This window comes from Erinaceus europaeus, chromosome 15 (assembly GCF_950295315.1).
Source record: "Erinaceus europaeus chromosome 15, mEriEur2.1, whole genome shotgun sequence".
Lineage (NCBI taxonomy): Eukaryota > Metazoa > Chordata > Mammalia > Eulipotyphla > Erinaceidae > Erinaceus > Erinaceus europaeus.
Window position 1 is genome coordinate 28,276,740 of NC_080176.1, and position 13,299 is coordinate 28,290,038.

General features: G+C 51.2%; 1 protein-coding gene across 4 annotated transcripts in view; it reads right to left on the reverse strand.

Annotated features, from left to right (window-relative positions):
- Positions 1–5,680, reverse strand: part of MLXIPL (MLX interacting protein like) — a 31,885-nt gene extending 26,205 nt beyond the window's left edge. For 3 of the 4 annotated variants that reach the window (XM_060173491.1, XM_016185961.2, XM_007518006.3), the window contains exon 1: positions 5,334–5,679. In XM_060173491.1, coding sequence (XP_060029474.1) covers positions 5,334–5,632 — 299 coding nt within the window. In that variant the 5' untranslated portion in view covers positions 5,633–5,679. Of the gene's footprint in view, positions 1–5,333 lie in introns of all 4 variants that reach the window. The other variant, XM_060173489.1, reaches the window with a different exon arrangement.
- Between the last annotated feature and the right edge of the window lie 7,619 nt (positions 5,681–13,299).

Consider the following 13,299-nt stretch of genomic DNA (forward strand, 5'->3'; position numbering starts at 1 on the left):
TTACCAGACCCCTGCTCAGCTCTAGTTTATGATGGTTCAGGGGATTGAACACTATATCGTTTCTTCTCCAAAACAGAAGATTCCGGGTGCATCTGGGTGACAAGTCTAGCAGATGGAGACTTGTCTCAAGTGGCCTCCCCCAGGGCTCTGTTCTGGCTCCTACGCTATTTAATATTTACATCAATGACCTCCCAGAAACTTCTTCAAGGAAGTTCATCTACGCCGATGACATCTGCTGTGCAACTCAGGCATCCAAGTTTGACATCCTCGAGGAAACACTCACGAAAGACATGTCTCTGATATCTGATTACTGTAAAAAATGGCGACTAATCCCTAGCACTGCAAAAAATGGTATCATCTGTTTTCCATCTACACCATGCCTCGGCCTCGAGTGAGTTTAATGTGCAGCTTGGCGGTACGAGAATCCGGCATGAAGCCCAGCCAGTCTATCTTGGCGTTACTCTCGATCGCACTCTGTTATTTCACAAACATCTCATAAAAATTGCAGCAAAGGTGGGCGCGAGGAATAACATCATTGCAAGACTGGCCAGCTCCTCATGGGGCGCGAGCGCTTCCACACTACGATCATCATCTCTGGCATTATGCTATTCCACTGCAGAATACTGTGCCCCAGTATGGTTCCGTAGCCCCCATGTCCACTTGGTCGATTCCAAATTATATTCCTCCATGAGGATAATTTCTGGAACCATCTGTTCCACCCCAGTTCCATGGCTGCCAGTTCTTAGCAACATCGCCCCGCCAGATATTCGTCGAGATGCGGCATCATCTAAGTTCATTTCCCACGTCTATGCTCGACCGGACCTGCCAATATATGCGGATATCTTCGTCCACCCTGTCCAACGCTTGACGTCTCGTCACCCAATCTGGTCCCCTATGCCTACACTGAACTTCTCTGTTCCAGTCTCTTGGAAACAGAGTTGGCAGTCAGCTGAGGTAAAGAACAAACACCTCATCACAGACCCCTGCAAGCGTCAACCCGGCTTTGACCTAGCACGTTATGATTGGGCCCTCCTCAGTCGCTATCGAACAGGCCATGGCCGGTGCGCCGCTATGTTCCATCGCTGGGGAGCCAGAGACGACCCAAATTGCCCCTGCAGCTACAGACAGACTATGACCCACATAGTCAACGACTGCCACCTCTCCAGATTCAAAGGAGGTCTCGAAACTTTACATCAGGCTCAACCTGACGCTGTTGACTGGCTGCGGAAGAAGGGCAAATGCTAGAAGAAGAAGGGGATTGAACCTGGGACTTCGGAGCCTCAGGCTTGAGAGTCTCTTTGTATAAGCATTATGCTATCTACCCTCCCCCCACTATAAGTCTTTAAAGAGGAGCCAGCCTAAGGAGGAGGAAGCGGGAGAGGAGGGAGGGGAAGGAGGGAGGGGAAGGAGGGGGAAAAGGAGGGGGAAAAGGAGGGAGGAGGAGGGGGGAGGAGGGGGGAGAGGAGGAGGGAGGAGGAGGAGGGAGAGGAGGAGGGGGGAGGTGGAGAAAAAGGAGGAGAATAAAAGAAAAATAAAAGCCAAAGGGATGAACTAAGTCACAGCAGCTGCTTTGGACCTTCCCCACCCTCACAAACCCACCTAGACCGGCCTTGTAGACTCTTTCTGAGAGGGTCCCACTGGCAGCCCCCCCCCCCCAATTCCCTGAGGGATTTAGCCAGCTCTGACTGAGAATGCAAGTTCTCAGAACTTCCAGAACCTTCCTCCCTGGGGCTTGGTTCCTCTTCCTAGAAGAAACATTCTCTGCTCACTGGGCCCTGCTGAGGGTGGCAGTCTGTGTCACAGCCCCCAGAGTTAAGCCAGCCAGCTTCTCCCTGGCCCCCTTGCCCTGATGTTCCTTCCTGTCCTGCCGATCTCTGAAGACACCCTGGCTTCCAAAGGCCTCTGCTCTCCAGGGAACCCCTAGACTTAGAAGTCTTCAGGGGCTAACTTTGTACCAATTTGAGCCTTAGTTTTCCCCTCTACCCATTGGGGGAACCCCCAGGCCCTCTGCCACCTCCAACTGTGGTGGCTTGGTCCCTGCCAGGGCAGAGATATGTAACCATCTGAGAGTGCAGGGAGAAAACAGTCCTCTCTCCACAGGTCCCTCTTAGTGGGGGCACTTCTCCCAGTATATTCTGCAATGCCCACGCTAGGGCTCTTCTTAATCCCCCCTTTAAAAAATATTTGTTTATGGGGGCTGCATGGTAGCACAGAGGGTTAAGCGCACATGGCATAAAGCACAAGGACCAGTGTAAGGATCCTGGATTGAGCCCCTGGCTTCCCACCTGCAGGGGGGGTCTCTTCACATTGGTGAAGCAGGTCTACAGATGTCTTGTCTTTCTCTCCCCTTCCCTGTCTCCCCTCCTCTCTTGTTTTCTCTCTGTCCTATCCATCAGCAACAACAGCAATGACAACAATAATAACAACAACAATAAGGGTAACAACAAGGGCAACAAAATGGGGAAAAATGGCCTCCAGGAGCAGTGGATTCATAGTGCAGGCACCAAACCCCAGTGATAACCCTGGAGGCAAAAAATTTATATATTTGCTTATTTTTTTGGATAGAGACAGAGAGAAGTTGTTAGGAGTGGGGCAAGAGAGATAGAGACCTGCAGCACTGCTCCACCACTTGTAAAGCTTCCCCCCTGCAGGTGAGGACTGGGGGCTTGAACTCAGGTCTTGTGCATAGTGACGTATAGTCAGGTGCACCACAGCCTAGTCCCTTAATATCCCCTTTTCATCACTTTTGAGCTGAGGCTGGGGACTGGGCGCTGGAGGGTGGGGGCTGGGTGCTGGGGACTTGATATGGCTGAGGTGGAGCCTGGGTCGAATAAAAAAAATAAGCTCATAGGGGGCTGGATGGTGGCACATCCCATTAAGGGTCCATATTACCAAGTGAAAGGTCCTGCCAAGGATCTTGGTTCAAGACCCCAGCTCACCACCTATAGAGGAGAAGCTTCACAAGTGGTGAAGCAGGTCTGCAGATGTCTCTCTTTCTCTCCCCCTCTCTATCTCCCTCTTCTTCTCTCAATTTCTCTCCATGTGAGACAGCATAATAGTGATACAAAGGGGGCCAGGTGGCAGTGCAGCGGATTAAGCACACATGGACCGAAGTGCAAAGACCGGGTAAGGATCACAGTTTGAGCCCCCAGCTCCCCATCTGCAGGAGGATCACTCCACAGGCAGTGAAGCAGGTCTGCAGGTGTCTGTCTTTCTCTCCCCCTCTGTATTCCCCTCCTTTCTCGATTTCTCTCTGTCCTATAACAACGACAACATGGGCAACAAAAATGGGAAAGGTGGCCTCCAGGAGCAGTGGATTCGTAGTGCAGGCCAGAGCCCCAGCGATAACTCCGGAGGCAAAAAAAAAAAAAAAAAAAAGAAAAAGAAAAGAAAAATGATGAAAAGAGACTCTTCTGCTTGAGGCTTGGAGGACCCAGTTTCAATCTCCAGCACCACCATCAGCCAGAGATGAGCAGGCCTTTGGTTAAAAAAATAAAAATAGGGGGAGTCGGACAGTAGTGCAGCGGGTTAAGCACACGTGGCTCAAAGCACAAGGACCCATGTAAGGATCCCAATTTGAGCCCCCAGCTCCCCACCTAGAGGGGAGTCGCTTCACAAGTGGTGAAGCAGGTCTGCAGGTGTCTATCTTTCTTTCCTCCTCTGTCTTCCCCTTCTGTCTCCATTTCTCTCTGTCCTATCCAACAATGACGACATCAATAACAACAATAATAACTACAACAATTTAAAAAAAAAAACGACGGGAGTAGGGTGGTAACGCAATGGGTTAAGCGCACGAGGCACAAAGTGCAAGGACCGGTGCCTTAAGGATCCCGGTTCGAGCCCCTGGCTCCCCCCTGCCGGGGAGTCGCTTCACTAGCGGTAAAGCAAATCTGGAGGTGTTTATCTTTCTCTTCCCCTTCTCTGTCTTCCTCTCCTCTCTCCATTTCTCTCTGTCCTATCTAACAATGACAATAACAACAACAATAATAACTAAAACAAGGGCAACAAAAGGGAAAGTAAGTAAGTAAATAAATAAATAAAGACAAGGACAACAAAAGAGAATCAATAAATATTTTTTTAAAAAGAGCTACTAAAAAAATATAATAAAAACAGGGAGGGCCTGAGTGGAGGGGCCCCGGTTGAGCACTCAGTTTACAATGTTCAAGGATCCGTCCCCCACCTGCGGGGGGGGGGGGGGCTTTGCAGGTGGTGAAGCAGGGGAGCAGATGTCTCTCTGTCTCCTTCTCTATCTCTCCCTTCCTCTCGATTTCTGCCTATCACTGTCCAATAAAGATAATCAAACAATTATATATACAAAGGGGAGGAAAGTGGGAGGACCCTCCGAGGCACCCACGGAAGAGGCGGGTGCCCGCAGCCACTGCCCGGGGACCTTAGATGCCCCAGCCTGGGCATCCCGTGGAGCAGGGGGAGGGGGAAGCCTGGGCCGGGAGTTTGAACTTTCCACAGCGGTCCGGGCTGCTCGGGTTGCAACACGCCCTGGGCCGGGGCCAGAGCAAGTGGGCCAAGGTTACGACGCCCGAGCCAATGGGGTCCGGGTGGCCCGCTCGGCCCGCCGCCCCCATCCGCCGGGCTCGGCGGCCCCGGGTTCGCGCCAGCGCTTCTCAGAAGGGGTGGACAGGCGGCGCGGCGGAGGGAAGAGGGGTGTTTGCAGAGAGAGGATCAAGGCCGGCCGATCCCCCGGGCTCCACGGTTGATAATTGATCCCGGGCCCTGCGCTCCCAGGAACTTTGCTCCGGGGCACCGTGCCAAGCTCCCGGCGGGTAGGTGGCGCCCTCCCCAGGAGGCGGGCGTGGAGCGGGGCGCGGCGGGCTGGGCCAGACTGGGGACCCCCGCAGCTTTGGGGTGCAGCCTCGCCGCCACCGCGGGCACCCTCTGCAGGAGGCTAGGGAGGTCGGTGGCGCCCCGAGGACTGGGTCCGTTTCAGTCCTCGCTGGCTGTGACAATCTGGGGGTGCCTGGAGTATTTTGAGTGCGGGAATAAATAAGAGAGGGCCCGGGGCCGCTGGGGAGGCAGATGGACGTGGACGGTTCTGGGGGCGTGGGTGGCTGGATGACTTGCCGTCGGGGATACACCAGGGTAAGGGGACAGGAGAGTGGGGGCCAAGGAGGGCGCCCCACGTGGACTCGCGGAGCTGCAGGTGCAGGGCGCCCCGAGGCGGGAGTGCCTGGCCGTCGGGGTGCCCGGGTCTCGGGCAGGGGGGCGTCCTGGACGTGGCGGCTGGGGGGGCACGGCTCAGGTTCCGGCAGGGTGCTCGGGGGAACCCCTTCGTGCTGTCCGGCCACGGTGCCGTCGGGGCCCGGGGCCGCCCTCACCTGTAGGCCAGGCTCATGCACTCGAAGAGGCGGGTGAGCGTGGGGTCGATGCTGCGCGGCCCGAAGTCACCGAGCGCCACCGGGCCCTCCTGGTCTCGCCGCCGGGTGAACGAGTCGCTGTGCGGGGACGACACCATGAAGTGACCGCTGTGGATGACCTGCGAGCGGAGCAGCCCGCCCGCGCTGCGCCGGAGATTCGGCTCCTCCAAGTCGGTGTCGGAGTCCGAGTCCGGGTTGGGGACGACCCGCGGGCTCTGCAAGCCGGCCGTGAGCCCCGCCAGAGCCCGGACCGTGGCCATCGCCGCCGCCGCTGGAGCCTGGCCTGGCAAAGGCTCCCCCCCCACCGCTCCACCCACGTGGCCCGACGGCCTGGTTAGCATAGCCCCGCCCGCCAGTGTAAACCACCTACTGGGTGTGACCAGACATCTTAGCTCCTCCCACTCATAACTGACCCGCCAGTGGGTGTGGCCAGATAGTCTCGTTAGCATATCCCCGCCCACCCTGACAAATCATTAGTGGGTGAGGTCAGACTGATTAGCTTCGCCCCGCCTGGTCCCTGACTAGGTGTGACTAGACAATTCATTAATATAACACCGCCCACTCCTATAGGTCTTCTGGTGGGTGTGACCAGACGTCTCATTAGCAAAGCCCCACCCACCACAGACTACCTGATAGGGTTGTACGGGTTGTACATACTCATTAGCATGTCCCCGGCCTCTTCCACGAGAAGCTACCCACTAGGGTGGTGCCAAAGAACTTTATTAGCATATCCCCGCCTCTGGATTGATCCTCGGAGGGGCGGAGCTTGTACTAACTGAATCTGTGCAGCAGGTTGAGAGCCCGCTCGCGCGGAATTGGCAAGAGGAGGTAGGGCCTTATGTACCTACTCCCCTCCCACCATCTCTCCTGATGGGACCTCTTGGGACTCCCGGTGGAACCGCCCTCACTTCACCCCAAAGGGGTGATTATCAGTACTTCACACTTGAGTCTGAAAGAGCTTGCATCCAGGGGCGCCCTAACTTCCAGGACCCTTAACTCCGCAGAAGGTCTCAGCATCCCGAGTTACCCGATCGCCCCCACCACACCTTCCAGGGGGACGTGAATCCTGCCGGCAGTGGTGGTGGATGACCATTAGCAAGGTGGAGCCCTGGTCACTCGCGCCTGTTGCCCTGAGGACACGGCACTCACACCTGTCCCCTTCCTAGAGCCACCAGAAATCCTGAAACCATTGCCAAGGGAAAATCCCAGGTCATAGGAGTGGCAGCACCTCACGTGTGCCCAGAGGGGCACTACCAAGCATGGTCAGGGCTGCTGGGAGTAATGGGGGAAGAAGGTCTTAAGATAGCTCACCCCGTCGCCCCCTTTCCCTCCCATCTGGCCCCCTCACCCAAGTTTCAGTCTCCAGCAGGTGCAGCGCGAGCTCCCTCTGGCGGATGAGGAGCTGGCTGTCCCCGCCCTCCCACCTGCCACCCGGCCTTCCCTGTCACCCAGCCTTAGTCTTCACATCGCCCCTACCTGCCCCTCCGCCCGCCGGGAAAGCTCACCCGGGCTAGGTGCCACCACCACCTACATCCTCTTCCTCAAGTCCCCTCCCCACAACCCTTGTCCCTATGTTGCTCTGATGTCGCGGGACTCTGCGTCACAGCGGGTGGTGGGTGCAATACCGCTCTTTCCCACTAGGTGGAGAACTTCCCAGAAAGCAAGACTACAAGTCATAACGGGTAGCAGTTGAATGAACTTGCATCTATCTAGTAATGCATTCTGTCTGTCCGTCTATCTATCTATCTATCTATCTATCTATCTATCTATCTATCTATCTATCTATCTATCTATCTATCTATCTATCTATCTATCTATCTATCTATTTATCTATCTATCTATCTATCTATCTATCTCTTATCATCCTTTCAGCCACACACACAGAATTAATTAAGAACATTATGTGTCTGTCCAGTGAGAGATATTTGACTTTTACAAAAGTTAAAAAAATAGAAAAACAAAGGCTGGGAGCTATTAATATCCATTGAGGTGGAAAGTAGGACAAAGGATGGGGGAATAGGAAGTAACTGCTGGTACATATTAGGTATATCTTTTAGTTGATAAGACAGAGAGAAATTGAGAAAGAATGGGAGCTAGAGAGGGAGGAACAGAGAGACCAGCAGCACAGTTTCACCATTCCTGAAGCTTACCCCCTGCAGGTGGGGACCAAATGCTTGAAACTGTATTCTCATGAACTGTAATGTGTCTGCTCAACTGTGTGCACCACCACCTGGCCCCTATTTGTATTTCCATATTTTTTATTTTCCCTTTCCTTCCTTCCATCCACTCTCCTTCTCCACCACCACCTCCTCCTCCTCCTCCTTCTTCATTTCCTCCTCCTCTTCTTCCTTCTCCTCCTCCTCCCCCTCCCCCTCCTCCTGCCTCCAGGGTTATTGCCGGGGCTCCGAGCTGGCACTATGAATCCACTGGTCCTGGTGGCCATTTTTTCTATTTTATTGGATAGGACAGAAAGAAATTGAGAGGTGAGGGGAAGATATATAGAGAGAGGAGTCAGGCAGTAGTGCAACAGGTTAAGCACAGGGGGCACAAACTGCAAGGACTAGTGTAAGGATCCCCGTTCGAGCCCCTGGCTCTCCACCTGCAGGGGAATCGCTTCACAAGTGTCAAAAGAGAGAGAGAGAGGGAGAGAGAAAGGGGTTGAGTGGTTGGGTGGTGGTGGACCAGGCTAAATGCACATAGTACAAAGCTCAAGGACCCGCACAAGGATCCTGGTTTGAGCCCTCAGCTCCTCACCTGCAGGGAAGAAGCTTCACAAGTGGTGAAGCAGGTCTGCAGGCATCTCTCTATCTCTCTATCTCCCCTCCTTTCTCAATTTCTCTGTCATATCCAATAAAAATGAAAAATGGCTGTCAGGAACAGTGGATCCATAGTGCTGGCATTGAGCCCTGGAGATAACCTTGGAGACAAAAAAAAAAAAAAAAAGAGGGAGAGAGAAAGATTGACACATTCAGACCTGCTTCACCACTTGTGAAATGACCCCTCTGCAGGTGGGGAGCTGGGGGGCTCAAACTGGGATCCTTGCACTATATGTGCTCAACCCCATGCACCACTGCCTGGCCCTTTTCTTCTTTTCTTCTTTCTTCCTCCTTTTATTCTCTCACTCTTTTTTTTCTTACCCTTTCCCCCTTCCTCTCTTTTTGTTCGTGTGTGTGTGTGTGTGTGTGTGTGTGTGTGTGTGTCCGAGCATGCCACCTGTGTGATTCCACTGATCTGGAGTCAGATTCTTCATTCTTGTTACTTCAGAGAGAGAGAGAGCATAACACCACTCCATCATCCTTGGCACTTCCCCCAGTGGCACAGTGCTCCTATGTGAGCCAGGGCTCTAAGCTATCGCCCCAAACTGGCTTATGCATGTGCTGTGTTGGGTAAGCTGTCTCCCAGTCCTAGTCCCAGGCTTTCCAACTCCTTTTGCAGATGAGAAAAGAAGCTTTGCCAAAGATGGGAAGGTAAGAAGATAACTGGGATCCAGGCTCAGTCAACCTTACACCCTTCTTTCCCACAGCTCTGCCCTTGTCCTTGCCGCAACCAGAGTCCCTTAGCACGATAGTTTTGAAATGCCACCTGTCAGTGTCTGCTAGAATGGAGCGTCCTTACAGCCAATCCACAGACATATGCGGCTGTGTCACCAGGGTCACACCCAAACTATTGACAGCAGTTCTCTTATCCAATCAATGCTGGGGACAGCTCAACATCTTGTCAAGTGAATGGGACAGTCTCATGACAATGAGAACCAGCACTCCACACAGAGAGATGAGTTTCCCTCACAATGTGTTGTGTAGAAGTCAGACAAGGAAGTGGATGTGGTCTGTTTCCATTTAGGAGCTGGCAGGTGGCTCACCTGGTAAAGGGCAGTCCTTATCATATGTTGGTATGCTTCTAAAAACCCCTTCTGTTTCATTTGGTTTAAATTCCCCCTGCTTAACATTGCATTCTATTTACGTAACCACTGTATTCTATTTACATAACCGCTGTTAACAAGCACCACCCTCCCTCCAGGGCATTGGTGGTTCAGTGGTAGAATTCTTGCCTGCTCCGCCCCCTCTCCTTGTCATACCCTGATTTTCACCAGTCACTTTTCTCTCCACCCTCTCTGCGTCGCATCCTGTTCCCACCCTACTGGGCTAGTATATTTATAAGGACAACATTGTTTGTAGTAGTTTAGTTTAATCTAGCTTGGTATAGATTGCGATGCATCCTGCATGAATAAAGAAATACTGCGTACAGCTCAACCATGAGTCCCAGGTCCTCTGTTACCCACCCGTGAAGCCAGCCCGGCGAAAACAACAATCATATATGAGATCCCAGCAGCACTGGGGGAGCCCCATGGGTGGTAGAGCAGGGATGTGAGTCTATCCTCAGCACCATGGACAGCACCCAGGTTCTCCATGGATGGTGGGGCAGGGCTGTGGGTCTCTCCTCTCTCAGTACCATGGACAGCACCCAGGGTTCTCCATGGATGGTAGGGCAGGACTGTGGGTCTCTCCTCTCTCAGCACCATGGACAGCACCCAGGGTTCTCCATGGATGGTGGAGCAGGGGTGTGGGTCTCTCCTCTCTCAGCACCATGGGCAGCACCCAGGGAGTCCCATGGATGGTAGGGCAGGGTTGTGGGGTCTCTCCATTCTATCTGCCTCTCCTTTAACCTCATGTCTAAAATAAGGACTATAAGGGCGGGGGTAGATAGCATAATGATTATGGAAAGACACTCTCATGCCTGAGGCTCCAAAGTCCCAGGATCAATCCCCCGCACCACAATAAACCAGAGCTGAGCAGTGCTCTGGTGAAAATAAATAAGTAACAATAAAAATAAAATAAGGGTGCAACAACTAGGGCAACAAAAAGGGGGAAAAATGGCCTCCAGGAGCGGTGGATTCATGGTGCAGGCACTGAGCCCAGCAATAACCCTGGAGGAAAAAAAAAAAAATTTAAAAAAATAAAATAATAAAATAAAATAAGGGGGAGTTGGGTGGTAGCGCAGCAGGCTAAGCACAGGTGGCGCGAAGCACAAGGGCTGGCGTAAGGATCCCAGTTAGAGCCCCTGACTCCCACCTGCAGGGGAGTCTCTTCACAAACGGTGAAGCAGATCTGCAGGTGTCTGTCTTTCTCTCCCCCTCTCTGTCTTCTCCTTTTCTTTCCATTTCTCTCTGTCCTATCCAACAACAATGACATCAAAAGTTGGTCAGGGAGGCCACTCCTCAATATAATCATGGATGTCTGACTCCTCAGCACTTTATTTTTTTAAAAATCATTTATATTAAGATCCAAAATGGACTTTTATATAAAGTCCCTAAAGAGTGTTCATCTGTGATAGGAATCAGGTTTGTGCTTAGCCTTGGGGTGACAGGAAGGGGTTCTCTGGGCATGCTACTAACATTTCCTTTCTTTCTTCCTTTCTTCCTTTTTTTTTAAAGAAAAATTTTTATTTATCTATTTCCTTTTGTTGCCCTTGTTGTTTTATTGTTGTTGTTATTGGTGTTGTCGTTGTTGGATAGGACAGACAGAAATGGAGAGAGGTGGAGAAGACAGAAAGGGGGAGAGGAAGACAGACACCTGCAGATCTGATTCACCTATTGTAAAGCGACTCCTTTGCAGGTGGGGAGTCAGGGGCTCGAACCAGGATCCTTACGCTATGCTTTGTGCCATGTGAGGTTAACCCGTTGCACTACCGTCCAACTCCCTCTTTCTTTCTTCCTTCCTTTTTTTTTATTAAAGTTTTTTAAAATATTTATTTTATTTATTTATTCCCTTTTGTTGCCCTTGTTGTTCTATTGTTGTAGTTATTATTGTTGTTGTCGTTGTTGGATGGGACAGAGAGAAATGGAGAGAGGAGGGGAAGACAGAGAGGAGGAGAGAAAGATAGACACCTGCAGACCTGCTTCACCGCCTGTGAAGCGACTCCCCTGCAGGTGGGGAGCCGGGGTTCGAACCGGGATCCTTATGCCGGTCGTTGTGCTTTGCGCCACCTGCGTTTAACCCGCTGCGCTACAGCCCGACTCCCCCCCCCCTTTTTTTTAAGATTTTATTTATTTATGAGAAAGATAGGAGGAGAGAGAAAGAACCAGACATCACTCTGGCACGTGTGCTGCTGGGGATTGCACTCGAGACCTCATGCTTGAGAGTCCAAAGCTTTACCACTGTACCACCTCCCGGACCACTCTTTCTTTCTTTTTTGACTGATTTTATTACATATGAGAGAAAGAGAATTTCACATGAGACAAAGAAAAGAGCGAGAGAGAGAGAAGCTAGAGTACCACTCTGGTACAGTTAACACCAAAGATCAAACTAAGAATATTAGGCATGCAAGTCTGCTGTTCTTATTTATTAATGAGAGGTAGGGAGAGAGAGAACTCAAGCATCACTTTGGCTTATACGATACTGGGGTTTGAACTCTGGACATTAAACTTGGAAGCTCAGTGCTCTAGCCACTGTACCACCATCTGAGTTGCTATTTATTTTCTTTTATGAAGGAAGGACAGAGGGAGAGAAAAATCAAAACATCAGTTTGGCACAAGCAATGCTAAGGGTCTTTTTTGCTTGTAAGTCCTGGGCTCTATCACTGGGCCACCTCTCCAGACTCAAACAAATCATTAATTAACTTTTTTTTCCCTCCAGGGTTATCACTGGGGCTCAGTGCCCACTACAAATCCACTGCTACTGGAGGCTAGCTTCCCCATTTTGTTGCCCTTGTTGTGGTTGTTATTGTTATTGTTATTATAGCTGTTGTTGTTGTTGTTAGATAGGACAGAGAGAAACTGAGAGAGGAGGGGAAGACAGAGATGAGGAGAGAAACACAGACACCTGCAGACCTGCTTCACCACCTGTGAAGCAAACCCCCTGCAGGTGGGGAGCCGGGGGCTCGAACCGGGATTCTTAATCCAGTCTTTGCGCTTTGTGTCATGTATGCTTAACCCACTGTGCTACCACCCAGCTCCCTATTTAACTATTTTTTAAGTATTTATTTATTTATTTATTCCCTTCTGCTACCCTTGTTGTTTTACTGTTGTTGTTATTGATGTCATTGTTGTTGGATAGGACAGAGAGAAATGGAGAGAGGAGGGGAAGACAGAGAGGGGGAGAGAAAGATAGACACCTGCAGACCTGTTTCACCACCTGTGAAGTGACTCCCCTGAGGGTGGGGAGCCAGGGGCTCTAACTGGGATCCTTACGCTGGTCCTTGTGCTTTGTGCCATGTGCCCTTAACCCGCTGTGCTACCGTCTGACTCCCTATTTAACTATTTTTATTACTTCACTCAGCTCTGACATAAAGTGGCATTAGGATTGAATTTATGGCCTCTGGGACTCCAAAAATGTAAGTTGGTATTCTAATAGACTGAGCTATCTCTACAATGCAAAAGAAGTTTTTATTTGTTTGCTTTTAGAGAATTTTTGTTTACAAGAGAGAGGCAGAAGGGAAGGGACAGAGGGAGGGAGAAAGAGAAAGAGAGAGAGAGAAAATCAGAACATCACTCTGCCATATACAGTGGCAGGGATCTAACTTGGGACCTCACGCCTTGATGCAAATCCTCTTATCACTGAGCCGCCTTCCTGGCTGCAAAATAAAAAACAATTAAAAGAGAAATCTCAGCCCAGGAGGTGGTGCAGTTGATCAAGCACTGGCCTCACAAACATGGGTTCCGAGATCGATTCCCAGCATCCTATGCACCAGAGTGGTGCTCTGGTTCTCTCTCTCCTATAAATAAAGACACACATACATCTTTAAAATAAATAAGCAAATGAGGGGTTGAGTGGCACACCCAGTACCACACACTTGTTATCATGTATGGACCTGAGTTCAAGCCCCTGGTCTCCACCTTCAGGGGAGGAAGCTTCACAGTGGTGGAGCAGGGCTGCAGGTGTCCTTTTTTTTTTTTTCCTTATGTAGCATTGGGGTCAAACTCATGTGTGAC